General features: G+C 39.5%; 1 protein-coding gene across 1 annotated transcript in view; it reads right to left on the bottom strand.

Annotated features, from left to right (window-relative positions):
* Positions 1-20209, bottom strand: part of CFAP61 (cilia and flagella associated protein 61) — a 411272-nt gene that overhangs the window by 385634 nt on the left and 5429 nt on the right. Inside the window, exon 2 of the mRNA XM_004614437.2 lies at positions 14857-15013. Within this exon, the coding sequence (XP_004614494.2) occupies positions 14857-14999 (143 nt within the window). The 5' untranslated portion in view covers positions 15000-15013. The remainder of the gene's footprint in view (positions 1-14856; positions 15014-20209) is intronic.

The following is a 20209-nucleotide window of genomic DNA, read 5'->3' as shown; positions in this document are numbered from 1 at the left end:
TTTTATTAATCAAGGGATATGTACAGCAGGAAGAAATCCTGCTCCTAAACGTATACACACCTAGTGAGGGACCAGCTAAATACTTAAAGGAACTGATAACAGATTTTAAGGAGGACATTACTAGCAACACAATAGTAGTTGGAGATTTCAACATGCCTTATCACCTATAGATAGATCAACACGATTAAAACTTACCAAGGAGCCACTGGCTTTGAAAGAAGAAATAGAAGAGAGAGGGGTAATAGATCTATACAAGGCTTTACTTCCTAAAAAGAAAGAATACACATTTTTTTTCCAGTGCACATGGAACATTCTACAAAGTAGACCATGTGCTGGGTCACAAAACATACCACAATAGAATGAGGAAGATAGAAATTATATCAACTATCTTTTCAGACCACGATGCACTGAATATAGAAATTAATCACACACAGATGCAGAGAACCAAATAAAACATCTGGAAATTAAACAACTCAATGTTGAAGAATGAGTGAGTCAGTAAGGAAATCAAGGAAGAAATCAAAAGATACCTGGAAACAAATGAGAATGAAGACACAAATTACCAGAACTTATGGGACACAGAGAAAGCCATACTAAAGGGAAAATTTATAATGCTACAAGAGTTTCTTAGGAAGGAAAAAAGGGCCCACATAAATAACTTGACTTCACAGTTTAAGATCTTAGAAAAGTACCAACAGAAGGACCCCAAGCCAGATAGAAGGAAAGAAATAACAAAACTTAAAGCAGAAATTAACGACATGGAAACCCAAAAAAAAATCCAAAAATTCAATTAAACCAATAGCTGGTTCTTTGAAAAAATAAACAAGATCAATAAACCACTAGCAAGACTCACAAAGAAAGAGAGAACCCTAATAAACGGAATCAGAAATGAAAAAGGGGACATCACAACAGAAACCAAAGAAATACAAAGCATCATCAGAGACTACTTTGAAAGTCTGTATGCCACAAAACAAGAGGACATAGAAAAATGGATAAAATCCTGGATTCCTACAATCTCCCAAGACTGAACCAAGAAGATTTGGAATACCTAAATAGACCGTCACTATCAAGGAAATTGAAACTGTAATTAAAAGTCTTCCCAAAAACAAAAGCCCAGGTCCAGATGGATTCACTAGCACATTCTTCCAAACATTTAAAGAGGACATATTGCCAGTTCTTTACAATCTTTTTCAGGAAATTGAAGAAACAGAAACTATGCCAGTTTCTATGAGGCACATACCTCCCTAATAGCAAAAGCAAAAAAGACACAACAAAAAAAAAAAAGAAACCAACAGGCCAATATCCTTGATGAACACGGATGCAAAGATTCTCAACAAAATACTAGCAAATAGATCCAACAACTCATCAAAAAGATCATACACCATGACCAAGTGGGACTCATCCTGGGGATACAAAGATGGTTTAACATTCGGAAATCAATCAACATAATCCATCATATCAACAAAAGAAAAGATAAAAACCATATGATCATATGAATAGATGCAAAGAAATCATTTGACAATATCCAGCACCCATTTATGAAGAAAACTCTCACCAAAATGGGTTTCACAGGAACTTTCCTCAATATAGTCAAAGCCATCTACCACAAGCCTATGGCAAGCATTACCCTCAAAGTGGAAAAACTAAGAGCCTTCCCTCTAAGATCAGGGACAATAAAAGGATGCCCATTCTCATCACTTCTGTTCAATATAATACTGGAAGTACTTGCAATAGCGGTTAGGGAAGAAAAAGATATTAAGGGCGTCCGGATAGGAAAGGAAGAAATCAAGCTCTCACTATTCACAGATGAGATGATCCTATATATATTTAGAGAACCCTAAAGCCTCTACCAAGAAACTCATAGAAACTATAGACTTGTATTGTAAAGATGCAGGCTATAAAATCAATACCCAAAAGTCCATGGCCTTCCTATACACAAATAATGAAAGAGAGGAAAGCGACATGAAAAAAAAAATCAATCCCCATTCACAATCATGCCTCAGAAAATCAAGTACCTCAGAATCAGCTTAACGAAGGAGGTAAAGGACCTGTACAAAGAAAACTACAAAACGCTACTTCACAAAATAAAAGAGGACACGAGGAAATGGAAAGACATCCCCTGCTCATGGATTGGGAGAATTAACATTGTCAAAATGGCAATACTTCCCAAAGCATTATAGAGATTCAATGCGATCCCTATAAGCATACCCATAACATTCTTCAACAAAATTGATGGAACACTCCTAAAATTCATATGGAATAACAAACCCCCATGAATAGCTAAAGCAATTATGGGGGGAAAGAAGATGGGAGACATCACCTTCCCCAACCTTAAACCTACATGGTACTGGTAAGAATTAAAACACCATGGTACTGGAACAAAGGTAGAGCTGCAGACCAAAGGAACAGGGTCGAATATCCTTACACAAACCCTCAAATATATGATCATCTAATCTTTGATAAGGGAGCAAGAATTGTGAAGTGTAGTAAGGAAAGCCTCTTTAGCAACTGGTACTGGCAAAACTGGACAGTTATATGCAAAAAATGGGCTCAGACCTATACCTAACACCATGCACAAACTCCAGATCAAAATGGACTAAAAACCTCAACATCAGACCAGAATCCATAAGGTGCATTGAAGACAAGGTCGGCAAAACCCTCCATGACATTGAAGCTAAAGGTGTCTTCTAAGATGACACGCCACTGACCAAAGAAGTGGCAAGAGAGATAAACAAATGGGACTATCTTAAACTACGAAGCTTCTGCACCTCAAAAGACACCGTAGCTAGAATACCAAAATAATCTACAAAATAGGAATGGATATTCACCCAATACCCATCTGATAATGGGCTGACATCAAGGATATACAAGGCACTGGTTGAACTCTACAAGAAAAAACAACCAAACCCATCAGAAAATGGGGCAATGAAATGAACAGAAACTTTCTCAAAGAAGAAATCCAAATGGCCAAAAGGTACATGGAAAAATGCTCTTCATCACTAATCATGCAGATGCAGATCATGGAGATGCAGATCAAAACAACAATGAGATATCACCTCACACCACAGAGACTGGCCCACATTCAAAAGAACAAAAGCAACTGGTATTGGTGAGGATGTGGGAAGAAAGGGACCTTCCTTGACTGCTGGTGGGAATGTTAACTGGTTCAACCCTGAAAAAATTAGAAATTGAGCTCCCATTTGACCCAGCAATACCATTCCTGGGAATATATCCCAGAGAGGCAAAAAGATATAGTAGAAATGACATCTGCATTTGTATGTTTATTGCAGCACTGCTTACAATAACCAAAACCTGGAAAAAACAGAGTGCCCAAAAACAGATGACTGGTTAGAGAAACTTTGGTACATCTACACAATGGAATATTATGCAGCTGTTAGAAAAGATGAAGTCATGAAATTTGCATAGAAGTGGATCAACATAGAAAGTATCATGTTAAGTGAAATGAGTCAGAAAGAGAGAGACAGACATAGAAAGATCGCATTCATCTATGGAATATAAAGTAACAGAGTGGGAGACTAACACCCAAGAGTAGTAGAGATAAGAACCAGCGGTCTGCCCCACAGCTTGGAAACTAGCCTCACATGCTGGGGGAAAAAGCAGCTGAGATATAGAAGGGAACACCAAGTAGAGGATATTGGGAGGACCCATTCGGGTTGAAAGATGCATGCTAAAAGTAGGTCATAGACCAAATATGAAGGCCACTCACCTCTATTGCAAACTACAACACCCAAAAGAAGAGAGAACAAAAGGGAATGCCCTGCTGAAGAGGCAGGGTGGAGTGGTGGGGATGGGGTGGGGTAGTGAGAGGGATACTAGGATCTTTGGTGGAGGAGAATGGGCACTGGTGGAGGGATGGGTAAATAATCACTGTATGACTGAAATGCAAACACAAAGTCCATAAGTTTATAACTACCTCACAGTGATTCACTAATAAAAATTATTTAAAAAATTAAAAAATAAAGAAACTTTGGTACATCTACAGAATGGAATACTATGCAGCTGTTAGAAAGGATGAAGTCATGAAATTTGCATATAAGTGGATCAGCATGGAGAGTATCATGTTAAGTGAAATTAGTCAGAAAGAGAGGGACATAAAAAGATTGCACCTATTTGTGGAATATAAAGTAACAGAATGCGAGATTTACACCCAAGAATAGTAGAGATGTGTACCAGGAGGATTGTTCCATGGCTTGGAAGCCGGCCTCATATGCTGGGGGGAAAAGGCAGCTCATATAGAGAAGGGACCACCAAGTAAAGGGTGTTTGGAGGGCCTTCTTGGGATGGGAGATGGGAGCTGCAAGTAGACTATAGACCAAATATGATGGCCACTCAATACCTCTATTGCAAACCACAACACCCAAAAGGAGAGAGATTGCAAAAAGGAATGCCCTGCTGCAGAGACGGGGTGGGGTGGGGAAAAGGGTGGGAGTGGTGGGTGGGATACAGGGATAATTGGTGGTGGAGAATGGGCACAGGTGGAGGGATGGGTACTCAATCAGTGTATGACTGAAATGTAAACACAAAAGTTTGTAAGTCTGTAAATGTACTTCACAGTGATTCACGTAAAAAAAATTTAAAAAATTTTAAGTGCCATATTTGGTTACATTTTCTCCCTTGTCTCCATGTCAGCAGTTCTACTGGGTTGACCTAACCGTGGACAATCAGGATAGACTACTGTCCAGGGCTAAGGAGGCGCCTTTGAATGAAACTGTCAGGGCCCAGACCAGAAAGGTCCTAGATACACTGGGTAAGTTGTCCCCTCATGCACAGCAGCTAATCTGAAAGTTTCCCTTCACCTCTTAGCATTCTTGACCAATTTTTCTGGGTGCAGGGGCCTGGACTCATTGATTCTTATGGAAACTGGGCATTTAAAACATTAGCTAATATAATCACAGAGATGAAGGCCCTACAGGAGCAACCCAGTTAATAAAGCTAAGAGAATAAATGTTTCTTCTGACTCTTATTCTGGTCAAGAGATATCTTGGTGAACCATCCTAACTGCCACTTTGTCACATGAGCTATGACTTAGAGACATGATAAAGTCTGCTATAAAGAGAATTATTTGGATATTGAGATATAATATTCAGCATTAAAATGTAATTTTCATTTCCTTAGTTGGCTGAAACCTACTAAGACCTTAAACTGGAGGGAAAAGATTCAAAAGTGCCCCCAAAGAACAGCAGAAGTTACCACTGTCCTTATTAATGGGACTAGGAGAAAATATGACATCCAACCAAAGGAGAAGGAAAACAGAGAAAATAGAAAGATATATGTGCTTCTTAGTAGCATGTATAAACAAACACATACATACATAGATACACATAGGCATTGAGGTCACACACTACAGTTCCAGGAACTGCTCTGGGCTCAGTGCTTGGGATCACTTCGGGTGAAGCTGGAGGAATCACGTTCTTCCTGTACTTACCTTTTCCTTCAAATCAATTTACTATGACTTAAATATTTTAATGCATACTCTACATAGCTATGGTACATGGAAAACAAGCATCCCTCGCTATAAAGTAGAAAATACCCATAAATAAAAAAATCCAATATTTGAAACATGAACTGGAGTGACAGTAGAGTGGTAGGACATTTGCCTTGCATGCAGCGACCAGGTTCTTGACACTACTTATGGTCTCCAGAGCCCTTCTAGGAGTGACCCTTAGGCACAAAGCCAGAAGCACCACCTGAGCACACCCAATGTGTTCTCCCAAAGTCATGCACACACAGAGCCCTGGGAAAATCAAAGTTATGCAAAACTTTGGGAAATGTACTATGGCTGTCTGCTGGTACCTCTCCAAGGAAATCTCAGTCCTCAAGTCCAGGGGACTCCACCATGGTGTACCTGGCCCATGGCACTGCCCAAACATTCAGCCAGTTGCCCTTGGCCCTAGTATAGAATACAGTAACTACACAAGTTACTTAGGAGCATGAAGACATATTCCCCCAACTTCTATTATCTGAGTCCCTGAAGCCCCTCATTCTACTTCTGAAGTTGCTCCTTCCAGCTCCGGGTTCTTTGGGTTCCTGTCACAAGATGCCAGTGCCCTGGCCTGAGCTTCATTCTGAGACCTTATTCTAAGTCAGTTGACAATTTACCCAGAGCACAGGACCCCATACAAGTCAGCAATGACGGCAATGGGGGCGTGGGGGGTGGAAGAGGGCAAAGGCTGGGGCCTGGAAGCCGTCACCCCCTCGGGGAAGCAAGGGAAAAGTGTTCCTGGAAACCCAATTTGAATTTGAAATGCAGTTATCCATGGGAACCTTGGATGGTGGTTGAATTCTATAGTACAATTAGTACAGGACTATAACACACAGACATTATATATTAAATAGGCTTTTGTGGACCGGCCTGGGAAGTCAGTCACAAATAACTTTATTTCTATGGGAAAATACACAGCAAGTTCCAAATGGCTGACAACAAAAATTGAACAGCTATAGCATCATCCCTTTGAATGTATAATTTCCACTTCTTATTACCTTCTAGTCATTAACTCCTCTATGGGAGAGATAAGAAGTCCTGGTGAGCACGAAGAAAGAGGAGGAGGACAAAGACAAAGAAGGGGCCTGCTTCCAAGGATGGATCTTAAATGATTCATATTAATGAGCCAATTTAAACCAAAGGAGGTCTACTTAAGCACACGTGTATATATTTCACACAAAATAGATTAAATCCCAAAGATTGTTATCCAGCAATAGAAATCAGAGTCTTCATTAGAGTAATGCCTCACTTATTCAATTGGTTTAGAAAATTTTCCAAGCACAGCCATAATTCATTTCATTTAACTGTATTTGATGGGAATCTTGGCCAAACAGTGTCCCTGTTTTCTGCTTTGTTCAGCAACACAAGTGACAGAGAGTCCGTGTTCCCTTTGTGCCACTGCACCGGAGCCACAGCCGGCTGTGGTTTCCCCCCCACCCTCCACACACACGGACTGTGACATCTGGAAATCGCCAGTTCTTTCAGCCCTTTTCCCACACATATGCTCTGTCCAATCTCTTCATTTTCTCCCCTGAAATTCTGCAGATTTTTATGGTGAGACTTGTATGGCCTGTGTCTGTAACCAAGCTAACCAGAGTGAAGTCAAATGGAATTAGATTAGGGGGAAAGCACCAGTTTTGCAAATGCCAGTGTAATGTGTGTCTAGGATTCGAAGCTGCCCTGGTAAGAGAACAGGCGTCACTTCAGAAGAAAAATGGAAGGCTGTAGAGGCTGGGTAGCAGCTGTATTGAGAGCACCAGAAGAATATTAAAGAAATGTATATTTATGTTTAACTGTGAAAATACACAGGCTTTCTAGTTAGGTCAAAACCTTTTCAGTTATAAGGATCCCATTTTTGCATTACAAAAAACTTTTACTACTCCCCTGAAGTGTGGGCCTTCAAGAGGTTGGGGAAGAAAGGGCCTTCCCAGCAATTCACCCAATCCTCTAGTCTCCTGCCCACGGGGACAAACCTCAGCCCCAGAGAACAAGTCAGAACTGTGTGTTTGTTAACCCACTGTGCCCTTATAATTAATTTACCTAAGGAAGAATGGTAGAACAGGGATTAGGGTGTGTGCCTTGCATGTACACAGCCTGGGTTTGACCCCTAGTACCACGTGGCCCGATAAGCATTACTAGTGTAGTCGAGGGTCTTCCCTACCGAGCACCACCAGAGGGTCCCCAGCAGTACTGCACCCTTGGGCCCTTGCATTGAACTGTTGACACCATTAGCTGAGAATTACCATGAGTGTCCCACCCCCGTCAGTCTCCTGAGAACAATTTGGGAGGAGGTCCCTTGCAAAAAAATGATAATCAATTTAGATAAGGAAATTCATCCACTTAGTACAAATTCAGAACTCTTAATATGTGAAAGCCCCAATGACACTCCAAGATAAGCATCACATCTGCCTTCTGCAGTGCTGTGCAGCAGTGGGGTGGAAATGTGAAAGAGAACCCCAGGGCAGCCCTAAAGCAGTGCCTCTCTCTTGTTCCATGGCCTCCCCATTGTTAATAAAACAGCCTAGATTTCAGTCATATATCTAGTAATAGATTCACTCATTATTGCAGCAAACATTGTTGAATACCTACAAGCACTTATCATTGTTCTAGGCTCTGAGTATACAGAAGAGAACAGATTGGGGAGTGCTGCCCTTGGGAGTTAGAAAACTAGTATAGGGGTTAAGGCATTTGCCTTGCCCACTCGCCATCCTGGTTCAATCCCCAGTACTGCATACATCTCTGACACTGGGTTTCTCTATGACTTGATTTCCACCCCCCCCCCTCTATTTCTGCACACTCTTTTTTTTCTCCAACTCTTTTTATTATTATTTTTTAATTTTATTGAATCACCGTGAGATAGTTACAAGCTTTCATGTTTGGGTTACAATCTCACAATGATCCAACACCCAACCCTCCACCAGTGCACATTCCCTACCATCAATGTCCGGGTATATCCCCCCTTTCCCACCCTCCCTCTGCCTCTATGGCAGACAATATCCCCCATACTCTCTCTCTACTTTTGGGCATTATAGCTTGCAACACAGACACTGAGAGGTCATCATGTTTGGTCCATTATCTACTTTTGGCATGCATCTCCCATCCCAACTGGTTCCTCCAGCCATCATTTTCTTAGTGATTCATTCTCTATTCCATCTGTTTTCTCCTCTCTGCTTATGAAGCAGTCTCATGCTAAGCGAAATGAGTCAGAAATAGAGGGACAGACATAGAGGGACTGCACTCATTTGTGGAGTATAAAATAACATCACATTTTAACACTCAAGGACAGTAGATACAAGGGCCAGGGGAATGGCCCCATAGCTGGCAAGCTGCTCCAACTCTTATGGCTACTTCCTCCAGGATTCCTGTTCTCTGGATTGGGAATCCAGTTAGGGTTCTGAGGGGAATCTGCTGCTAGACCCCAGCAGAATGGATTCTTCACTCACTAGCTTCAGGCCTCAGTAAAGTCAGCTCAAATGGTCACTGGTTGTCAAGAACAGTGGACCTGGAGCTTTGCTTTTTGCCTGAGCTGGGGGTCCTGCCCTGTGATGTGGCTTCCCTTGCAGCTTCCTCACATGACTCCCTAGAAAAGCAGCCATGCTTTCTTCCTGGGAGCATAAAACTCACGAGAGTACAAAACTAAATGTTGCTGGATAGAACTGAGAGAGCCTGAGGCAGGAGAAGCACTAAGCACTTGGAACTGGAGGCCATGCTTATCTGGCGCGGGAAGGAGAGCCGGAACACTCCACAACCTCCCCTCGCCAGCTGTGCTGCAGGTGTCGGGGGCTCGGGCTGGGCCCGCACAGCAGCACCCTTCTGTCACTCCCTCAGATGGTCTCCCTCAGCAGAGAGAGGCAAGGCGGGCAGAAAGACAGTCACAGAAAACAGGCAGAGGCATGGAAATCTCAAATATACTAAATGCTGTTGCCTGATTTAGTTGCATTATATATCAGTTAATTGTGATACAGTGTGTTCCTCTATGTAGACATATAAATAATATATAAATATTTTGATGATCATTCAATCCATCTGCTATAATTTTCACTTTCCCTCATTGAACCATGATCTTTTAAAATTTTTATTTCTGTTCAGATTATAATTTTTCAAACAAAAGGAATTTTGTTCTATTTTGTTTGGGGGCCACAGCCGGCAGTGCTCAGGGATCACTCCTGGCTCTGAGCACTCAGGCATTACTCCTAGTGGTGCTCAGGCGAGCATATGGGATGTCAGAAATTGAACCTGGGTCAGCCACAAGGCAAACACCCTGCCTGTTGTAGAGTTCAAGCGTAGAGTGCCTTATGGTCAAGAATGTGATAAATACACTTCAGAGACTGAAATTTATTTGAGTTGGCTTTGTCTATGTTACATTTGAAAAAGAAATTTAAAAATGTATACTTGACATATGATCATATTTTTTGTGTTTTGGTTTAAATTCTTTATACCATAATTGACTTTGTGCTTGCTTCATCTCCTATTTGTTAGAATAATCATATTAAAATCTCCCAGGAGAAGGCCTAGATAGGTCCCAGGAGAAGGCCTAGATAGGTCCAGGAGTTTAAGGCACTGCCTTGCACATGGTCTAGCCCACTTCAATCCCTAACACCATATACAGTCCCCTGAGTACTACCAGGAGTGATTCTAAGCACAGGGCTTTCTAGTGAGCTATTCCTTCTGCCAAGAATATATTTTGAAGAACTTCGTTTATTGAGAGTCCACCAGTAAATTAACCCAGTTTTTGTTTGTCTACAAATGAATTCCTTTCATGCTGGTATTTTTAAAAATATCATTTCAGTAGGCATACAATTCCAGGTTGATGTTACTTCCTCTCCAATATTGAAGAGAGTCTGGTATCTGCTGTCTATAACGGTCACAGTGAGAAATCATCTATTAGTCTGAACTCCAGTTCTTCCCAAGTAATGTCTCCATACTATTAGTTGTTTTTCATAGTCTTTCTAACTTTTGTGTTTACTCTTTCATTAAGATGACCTTAGTTGTGGATTTATCTGATGTCTTGTTTGGGATTTGTTGGGTTTTGTAGATATAAGAACTGATACTTTAAACAGAAAGTTCTCAACCATTAAAATATTGACTCTTCAATTTCCCATTTTGTCCTTCTGACTAATTTTAATTGTTAAGTGTTTCACTGAAACACTTTGTTCTCTAGCACTTTATGCTAATTTCTTATCAACTTATTGGCATTGCCTTCCAGTCATTACTTTTTACCCTCAACTATGTTGATTAATATGGCATCATTCATTAGTTTTTAATTGTAAATATAGAGCTTGTCTGACTTAATAGTTGAAGTCTTTAAACCCAATCATGAACAGCTTTGTAATGGTGTAACTCATGGTTATTCAATAAAAGGAATTTCAAAAAAATACTTGAAGTCTTTGAGTTTGATTCTGCCATCCATATTTGTCGCCCTTCCAAGTGTGGACCAGGAAGAAATATATAGGTGAAGCACAACAATCACAAGAAAAGAAACTGAAATAGTAATCAAAAGTTTCGATAAAACAGTGGGTAGGGTATTTGCCTTGCATGGGGTTGGCCAGAGTTCAACCCCCCAGCATCCCATATGGCCCCAAGAGCACCGCCAGAGTAATTCCTGGGTGCAGAGCCAGGAGTAACCCCTGAACATCGCTGGGTATGAACCAAAAGGCAAAAAGAAAAAAGTTTTCCTAAGAACAAGAGCTTAAGACCTACTACTTAACCAATAAATTCTGCAAAACATTCAAGACCTATCCTACTCAAACTCTTCAAAAAAATCAGAGGGGGACTCCTGCCCAAACAAATGTGAGGCCTATGTCACTCTAATTCCAAAACCAGAAAACAAACACAAACACACATCAAAAAACAGAGACACAAGGGGCTGGAGAGATAGTACAGCTTGTAGGGCATCTGCCCATGTGGTCCCCCAATTACCGCCAAAAGTAATTCCTGAGTGCAGAATGAGGAGTAACCCCTGAGCATCGCTGGGTGTGGCCCAAAAAGAAAAAAAAAAACAGAGACACAAAACAATACCATAGACTGGTATCTCTGAGGAACATAAAGGCAAAAATCAGTAATAAAATATTGGTAAACCAAATCCAAAAAGGAGATCAGGATGATCAAAAGAAACTGTGACCAGGATACAAAGACAGCCTATGGAATGAGAAAGAATATTCACTGGACACCCTTCTGATAAGGGTTAATATCAAAGATTTACATCAAATCCCATAGGAAAATGCGGTGATGAAATGAACAGAACCGTTCTCAAAGAAGACATCTGAGTGGCCAAAAATCACATGAAAAAATGCTCTTCATCACTAATCATCAGGGAGATGCAGATAAAACCAACAATGAGATATCATATCCAAAAGAACAAAATCAACCAGCATTGGCATAGACGTGTGTAGAAAGGGACTCTCCTTCATTGTTGGTGGGAATGCTGACTGGTCCAGCCTTTTTAGAAAACAATATGGACGTTTCTCAAAAAAACTAGAAATTGAGTTCCCATTTGACCCAGAAATACCACTTCTGGGAATTTATCCTGGGGACCCAAAAACAACAACAGAAATACCATCTGCTCTCCTATACTCATTGTAGCACTATTCACAATAGCCAGAATCTGGAAACAACCTGAGTGCCCAAGAATAGACAAATAGGTAAAAGAACTACAGCATATGTATAAAATGGAATACTATGCAGCTGTCAGGAAAAATAAAGTCATGAAATTTGACTATAAATGGATGGACATGGAGAGTATCATGCTAGGTGGAATTAGTCAGAAGGAAAGGGACAGATATAGAACGGGTGCATTCAACTGTAGTATATAAAAATATAGTAGAATAATAATTTCCATGGCTTGGGAAAACAGGGGTTAGGAGGATTGGTCAATGGGTGGAACTAACCACAAGTGTGTGCAGGGCTGAGGGTAGGTAGGACAGAGATGAGACCAGTATGACAATAATAGCTGGGAATAATCACGCTGGACAAGATCTGAGGGTTAAAAGTAGATAAGGGATATTCTTGATAACCTTCCAGTATCAATATTGCAAACCACAATGCCCAAAAGGAAAAAGAGAGAGGTAGAGAGAGAGAGAGAGAAGTTTAAAAAAAAGATATCAGGATGATCACTCATCACCATTAAGGGATACATTTCCAATTTGCACAGATGGTTCAACATATATAATTAATGTAACATACTACTGTCAATAAAAAGAACAAGAAAAAAACCCAGGATCAGTAGTGTTGAAAAGTCCTTAACCAAATCCAATGCCCATTTATGAAAAAAATTCTCAGTAACTTAGGACTGAAAGAAAAATACCAACATAAAAAGACTGTATGACGAAACCACATTTAACTTCATATTGAGTGGTTAAAATCTTGAAAACTTTTCTCTTAATATCCAGAACAACATAGACAAAAATTAACTCAAATATACTACAGACTTATATGTTATATCTAAAACTATAAAGTACATTAAAAAAAGAAAACAGGTGATGCAATCCAGGACCTCAACATAAGAGATGTATTTGAAAACTTAACTCCAATGACAAGGAAAACAAAAGCAAGAATAAACAGATGGGGCTACATTAAATTAAGAAACTATTACAAAGTTTAAGAAGCTGCCACAAAAATAAAAAAGTAACCTTAAAATTAGGAGAATATATTTGCATATCATACATTTGACAAGAGGTTTAAATCCAAAATATGGAAAGAGCTCACTCTCTCAAAACAAAAAACCAAGCAATCCAATATAATATAATGGACAAAAGTCCTGAATAGATACTTCCTCAAATAAGACAGAGAATAAAAGATAGCTCAATGGACTGGTGCTTTGTATGTAAAAGGTGCAGGTTTGATTCCTTGTATCCCATGGTCCTAATATTCACCTTTGTGAATTCACATTCACATTGTATATAACAATACATTAGAATGGCATGTGGCAAAAATATTGGAAACTTCAATGAAGATGTTGCAGATTAGAAGGAAATCTGGTACACTGTTAATGGGAAAGTACACTGGTTCAGTTACTATAAAAATAGGATAGAAACTGCCTAAAAAATTAAAATGGGGGGCTGGAGCGATAGCACAGCCTGTAGGGCATTTGCCTTGCACTTGGCCAACCCTGGGTTCGATTCTCATCATTCCATATGGTCCCCCAAGCACCGCCAGGAGTGATTCCTGAATGTATGAGCCAGGAGTAACCCCTGTGCAATGCTAGGTGTGACCCAAAAAGCAATAAATAAACAAATAAATAAATAAATAAATAAATATGGAAACCCCATATGATCCAGCAATGTTATTCCTAGGCATTTATCTGATAGATATAAAAACATTAATTCAAAAGGAAATTTATAGCCCTATAATCATGGAAGCTTTATTCACAATTGTAAAAATATGTAATCAATCAAAATATCTATGGACTCCATCTAAATATTTAATATCCCCTAAATATCTATGGATTTTTAATCTATTGTTTTATCTATTCAATGGAATACAGCTACTAGAAAATGAAACTATGGCTATTGGCCGTAGTTTAATACATTCTTAATCAATAGAAATTAAGGTGGTTATGCCAAGTGAAAGAAGTGAAGAATAACTACCAGATAGTTTCACTCCTATATGGGGTGTAAGTTAATAAAACAAACTGGCAAGAGACAAGAGAACTAATTCATATACTTTGAGGGGCTGGGCAAAGCAGTCTTTTTGGTGAGAGGATAGCACTGGAACTTGAGTGGTGGAAGTGATGTCGATTATAAACATGAAAACTAAGCTCTCAATTCCGTAACACTGCAAACCAACCAGAAGTCAATGAAAAAAGTAAATCTTGATGTTGTAAAAGTAATTACTGGTTCTTTAAGGTGGTAGAGTGACCTTTCAGACAATCACTGATTCCTTATTGGAGGCAGTAGAGTTACCTTTCAGAATCAAAGTTATTGATTAGTTAACACACCCTCAGATGAAATATTACAATAAGACACAGCTTAAAATTTAGTATGCTTAAGAGCAAATCCAGGTTTATCACCTGCTAACAACTCAACCCAGGACAGGCACTTATTTCCTCGTGATAATAGCTACCTCCAAGAAGTGCCAGAACATTAAATATTTCCAAAGCGTAGAGCACGGCAGAAAATAAGTTTTCAAAACAAGTGGGTAATTATCAATAATTTGACCCGTGTCTCTATCAATGGGCAAAGAAGTTGAGACTGATCTCATGTTTGTCTGAATCCAAACCCCAGAAGAAATCTTTTATAACTGTTTTTCTTCTATTTCCTTGCTGTAGGTCTCCTAAGTACAAAGTAACAGAATTCTTTCCTGTAATGTGATCAAATTGATAAAATATTCCTGAGCTTCCCTATGCACGTACTTACAGAAGATAGATGAGGTTAAGCTTCCCGAAAAGCTTCTGGGTAAATTTTCTAATAAGCTTTTGGATGCAACAAATATCCTGAGATTCTGTTCTTCGGCAATGAACCACTTCTACCGTTCCTCTTGGAGAAGTGAGAACTGACATTTTTTTATCCTGTTCTAAAAAGAGAGAAAATAGTCCAGTTTACCTGAGATGCCAGGCTCATTCACTTACCATATTTACAAAACTGAACATTATTGCGCTTCCTTGTGGAGATACTAGACAGTTTGTGAGGTGCCTTTCCTCCGGGGCTGGCTGCAGAAAATGTCACCCCAATCCAGCTGACAGGTTTCTCTCCAAGCAAATGATGTTTCTGAGAATTCATTTGTCTAGAAATTTCTGCAACCATATTCTTTGATTACAACAAAGTTAAGATATTCCAACAATAGAATGGACACCCATTGAAAGAAATGATTTACTGATTCAGTTTCCTCAAATTCAATCAGCCACCACAGGATGTGGTCAAGAGCTAAATGGAAATTACTCAAGGCTGCTGCCCACGTTCCAAACAGTTCCCCAAACTGGAGCCCTGAAGGGCAACAGTCTGAAGAGATATTTTGAGACCAAAACAAAACAAAACAAAAGTTCTGTGGTCAATTAAATATAGGAAATACTACTTATGACAGTCTTCCTGAAGGATATTCATGTCCATTTAAAGAGTCTGAGAAGTTCGTAATACTTGCTTCCTTTGTATAACGCAGTCTTTCCCACACCCCTGTTGAGGGGAAATCTAATGACAGTGACCATGAGAGTTTAATACTCAAGAAAAAACTTTTGGGAACACTGCTGACAGAATCATCAGACCACAAAAAAGTGATTTTAATCTGTGTGTGTTTCCTTTTCTTTCTCCCCTCCTTTCTAGGGAAGAACATTCAATTATGTATCAATGAGTTAAGAAAAAAGCCAAATTAATTTTTCACTACTGTATTGATTCTGAGAACTATAAGAATATTTCTAGCATCTGAAAGGCTGCTTCACTCTGGTTAATTCCCCCTTCCAAATATAACTAAAGGTATTCTATCTTTGCTAGTTTTTGAACATCAAATATATGAAATTGTACAATGTGATGGTACTCTTTTAACTCTTTTAAAACACAAAAATAGGGGCTGAAGCAATAGCACAGCGAGTAGGGCATTTGCCTTGCACGGGGATGACCCAGGATCCCAGCATCCCATATGGTACCCTGAGCACCACCAGGGGTGATTCCTGAGTGCAGAGCCAGAAGTAACACCTGTGCATCACTGGGTGTGACCCAAAAATCAAAAAGCAAAAAAAAAAAACCCCCACAAAAATATATAATTACATAATTTGGATTTTTGTTATTGTTGTTGGTTGGCTATATCCTTGTAAAATTTTTATTTTCTCAAAGTACCAAATAATTTGAGTATCATATAGCGTGATTGGCCTTGGCTTTTAACTTAAAATCAAACTGGAAAGAGACACCCAGTATGTGTAAAACATGTGTCATAAGCTACTGCTACAAATATACAGAAATTCTGAATAAAAAAAATACAGGAAAGTATAGAGGTAAAATTGGATAAAAGAAAATAATTACTTGTGAAGGCTGTTAATTGCTGGGTGCATCAATAAATGCCATGCAGGAGAAGGAAGGAAGGAAGGAAGGAAGGAAGGAAGGAAGGAAGGAAGGAAGGAAGGAAGGAAGGAAGGAAGGAAGGAAGGAAGGAAGGAAGGAAGGAAGGAAGGAAGGAAGGAAGATAATTGCAGAACAAGGGCTTTGTGCAGCCAGATGGTAATGACTTTGCTTGCAGGACTGTTTTCCATCCTTTGATTTTGAGTCTGTGTTTGTTCTGACTATTCCGATGTGTTTCTTGTAGGCAGCAGAAAGTTGGGTTTAGTTTCCGAATCCATTTTGCCACTCTGTGCCTTTTGATTGGTGCATTTAGACCGTTAACATTAAGAGAAATTATTGTCATGGGATTTTGTGCCATTTTTCTATAGGGTTTGTTGTTCTTATAGGTTTTTTTCCTTGTCTTATAGTAGCCCTTTGAGTCCTTCTTTTAAACTTGGTCTTGAGTCTATGAAGTTCCTGAGCTGTTGTTTCTTCATGAAATAGTGTATGGTTCCTTCAAGTTTAATTGAGAGTTTAGCTGGGTAAAGTATTCTTGGTGAGGCATTCATTTCATTGAGTTTTTTCACTATATCCCACCATTGTCTTCAGGCTTGGAAGGTTTCTTCTGATAGGTCTGCTGTGAGTCTAAGGGGTGCTCCTTTGTATATGATATCCTTCTTTGATCTTGCTGCTTGCAGTATTGTGTCTCTATCCATAACATCCATCATTCTGACTATGATATGCCTTGAGGATTTTTTATTTGGGTCCCATTTAGCTGGTACCCTTCGGACTCCGTGAATCTGGATGTCCATATTTTCTAGTTCTGGGAATTTCTTAGCAATGATGTCTTTAATTGTGTTTTTTTCATTAGGATTGGTCCCCTGTGGTTCTGGTACTCCAATGATTCTTATGTTGTTTCTCTTGAGGTCATCCCCTAGGACTCTAATTCTCTCTAGAGCTGTTTTGAGGTCATTTGCCATTATTTGTTGTTGCCTATATGCTTTCTGCAGCTCGTCTTCAAGATCACTGATTCTTTCTTCAGCAGTAGTCATTCTACTATTAAGGGCTCCTACTGAGTTTTTTATTTCATCTACCGATTCTTTTAATTGTGTCACTTCTGATCGTAGCTTTGAAATTTCTGCTCTCATTTCTTCCTGAATTACCTTGGTGGATCGTTCCAATGCTGCATCCATATCCTCCCTTAATTTATTGGATGTTCGCTCCATAGTTGCTTTGAGTTCTTCAACCATCTTCACGATTTCCTCTCTGAATTCTTTATCTGAGAGGAGACTGTATTTCTGGGAGTCATTGCTGGGTTTGCTGAGATCCTCCCTTCCATCTCTGCTGGTGGTGGGGATTTCTGCTGTTTCTTCATGTTGTTATGGGTTTTACTGTTAGGCGCTCTCCTTAGCTTGAGAGGGGTCTCAAGAGAAAGCGTGGAGCTATGATCTTTTTACAAAGGACTTTATGTGCAGCTTGATGTGTTCACTGACAGTTTTTAAAAATTAGGATAGGCTAGGTCAGTTGACTGTTAATATATAGTGACTAAGATGACCCGGGTATTCTTCAGAGGAATAGATTCTATCAATTATGGCCAAAGCACAATGCAATGAGTGGGAAAAATATCTTCGGCCGCCAGTCCAGAAGGAGGCCACGCCCCCTTTGAGGCCACGCCCCTAACACCCTGGTGAGGAGGGGAAGTTGGGGGCCGCCGCATGGAGAGTGAAGGGCACGAGTCTGGCCTGGGGTCTCCCGACCCCAAACTGCTGCCACGGGGGAGATCGCTGCATTCTTCGGCAGGGGGCAGGGTCTCCACGGGAAAGTTCCAATTTGCCTGGTCAGATGGGGAGGGAAAGTTGGGGGCCGCCGCACAGAGAGTGAGAGGCGCAAGTCGGGCCTAGGGTCTCCGAACCCCAAACTGGTAATGACTTTGAACAGTGACTAAGGATGAGATTAGAGCTGGCCTGAGGGCAGAGTTTTAGTATTAACACTCCATGGGGAGAGCATGGCCTGATACAGGCAGGAGAACTGAACCAAAAGCGCCTCGGTACAACCCGGACTGCAGAGGATGAGACTCTGAATGAAGAAAAGACAATTCTAAACAAATGAGCCAAAGGAAGTAGTGAGAAGTAGTAGTAGTAGAGATTTAGCTTTCTGTAGAAACCAAAATCAAAAACAATCTTTAGAAGGAGTCCAAATTCTAATTGTAAAATATGTATACTTCCAATCATTAAAATCCTAGGAAGCAAAATTTAAGTCCAAGATGTAATTATGAAAAATAAAAAGCAACTCTAAAGTGGACAAAACATAAACTAATTGAGTTAAAAATATTAGACAATATTGAAAAGAATTAATGAATGGAAAGACAGTTGTGAAGTTACATAGAAAAAATCTGGGGCTGGAGCACTAGCACAGCAGGTAGGGCATTTGCCTTGCATGCGGCCGATCTGAGTTCGATTCTCAGCTTCCCATATGGTCCCCCGAGCACCGCCAGGAGTAATTCCTAAGGGCATAGCCAGGAGTAACTCCTGTGCATAGCCGGGTGTGACCCAAAAAGCCAAAAAAAAAAAAATCTGATAAAATTAAATTTTAGGAAATTGTTAATACATGTCAGACAACAACAAATGAAGTTTTGTTTGAAAAGAATAGTATGCAATATCTCCATGCAGAAAAAAAAATTTTCAAACCTAAGTGTATAATAGTAAAATTACAAAATCCCAAAGACATAAAGAAAACCTGAAAGCAACCAAATAAAAGTCATATTGCCTTAAAAAATAATTAAGCTATGAGTTTATTTCTCAACAACAACAAAAAAAAACAGTAGAAGCTAGTAGTATAAGGATTATTGAACATCATTTGTAAAAGGTCAGTATAGTAAATAGTTTAGGCTTCATGAGTCACGTTTTTTGCACAATTGCAAAATTGCATTTACAGTTCAATAACCACCAGAGAAAATATGAACACAAGTGGACATGACAGTATCTCAATAAAATTTTACTATGGACTCTAAAAGTACCTTTTATCTTATTTATGTTCTAATATATTCCTTGGTATTTGTAGTTGTTTAAAAATATAAAATTTCTTAGCTCACATTCCATAAAACAGGCTGAATTTTTCTTCTAAGAAATAGTATACTACCATAATAGGTTATGTTTTTTTTTTTAAATATAGAGGAAAAAGAACTATTAACATAGAATCCTATATCCAGCCAAGCAATCCTCAGGGAAAAAAGATAATGGGAGGCAACACTTTCCCCAACTTCAAACTGTTGAATTATTACAAAATGGTAGTAATTAAAACAGCATGGTACTAGTATAAAGACAGACCCTCAGAAATATGGAACAGAATTAAAACTCCAGAAACAAACCCTCGAGTATAATATGCTCAGTGAATATTCGATAATGGAGCAAAAAACATGAAGTGACAGAAAAAAGTCTCTTTAATAATGGTGTTGGGTAAACTGATTGACACATGGGGGAAAAAAAAAGAACTCAGACCTCTTCGTAACGCCATGCACAAATGTTAAATCAAAATGGATAAAAAACCTCAGTATTAGACCTGAATCTATAAGGTACATAGAGGAAATTACAACCAGAACTCCCCATTACGTTGAAGCGAGAGGCATCTTTAAGGATGAAATGCCACTGACCAAGCAAGAAACATAGTAGGGGAAAAACTGATGCCCAAAGGCAATAGAAAGGGCCATAACCATGATACTGGATGCCACGTCACTTGGGGCACCCCA

This window comes from Sorex araneus, chromosome 3 (genome assembly GCF_027595985.1).
Source record: "Sorex araneus isolate mSorAra2 chromosome 3, mSorAra2.pri, whole genome shotgun sequence".
Lineage (NCBI taxonomy): Eukaryota > Metazoa > Chordata > Mammalia > Eulipotyphla > Soricidae > Sorex > Sorex araneus.
Note: the sequence above shows the minus strand (reverse complement) of the source record. Positions and strands in the feature narration are given on the sequence as shown.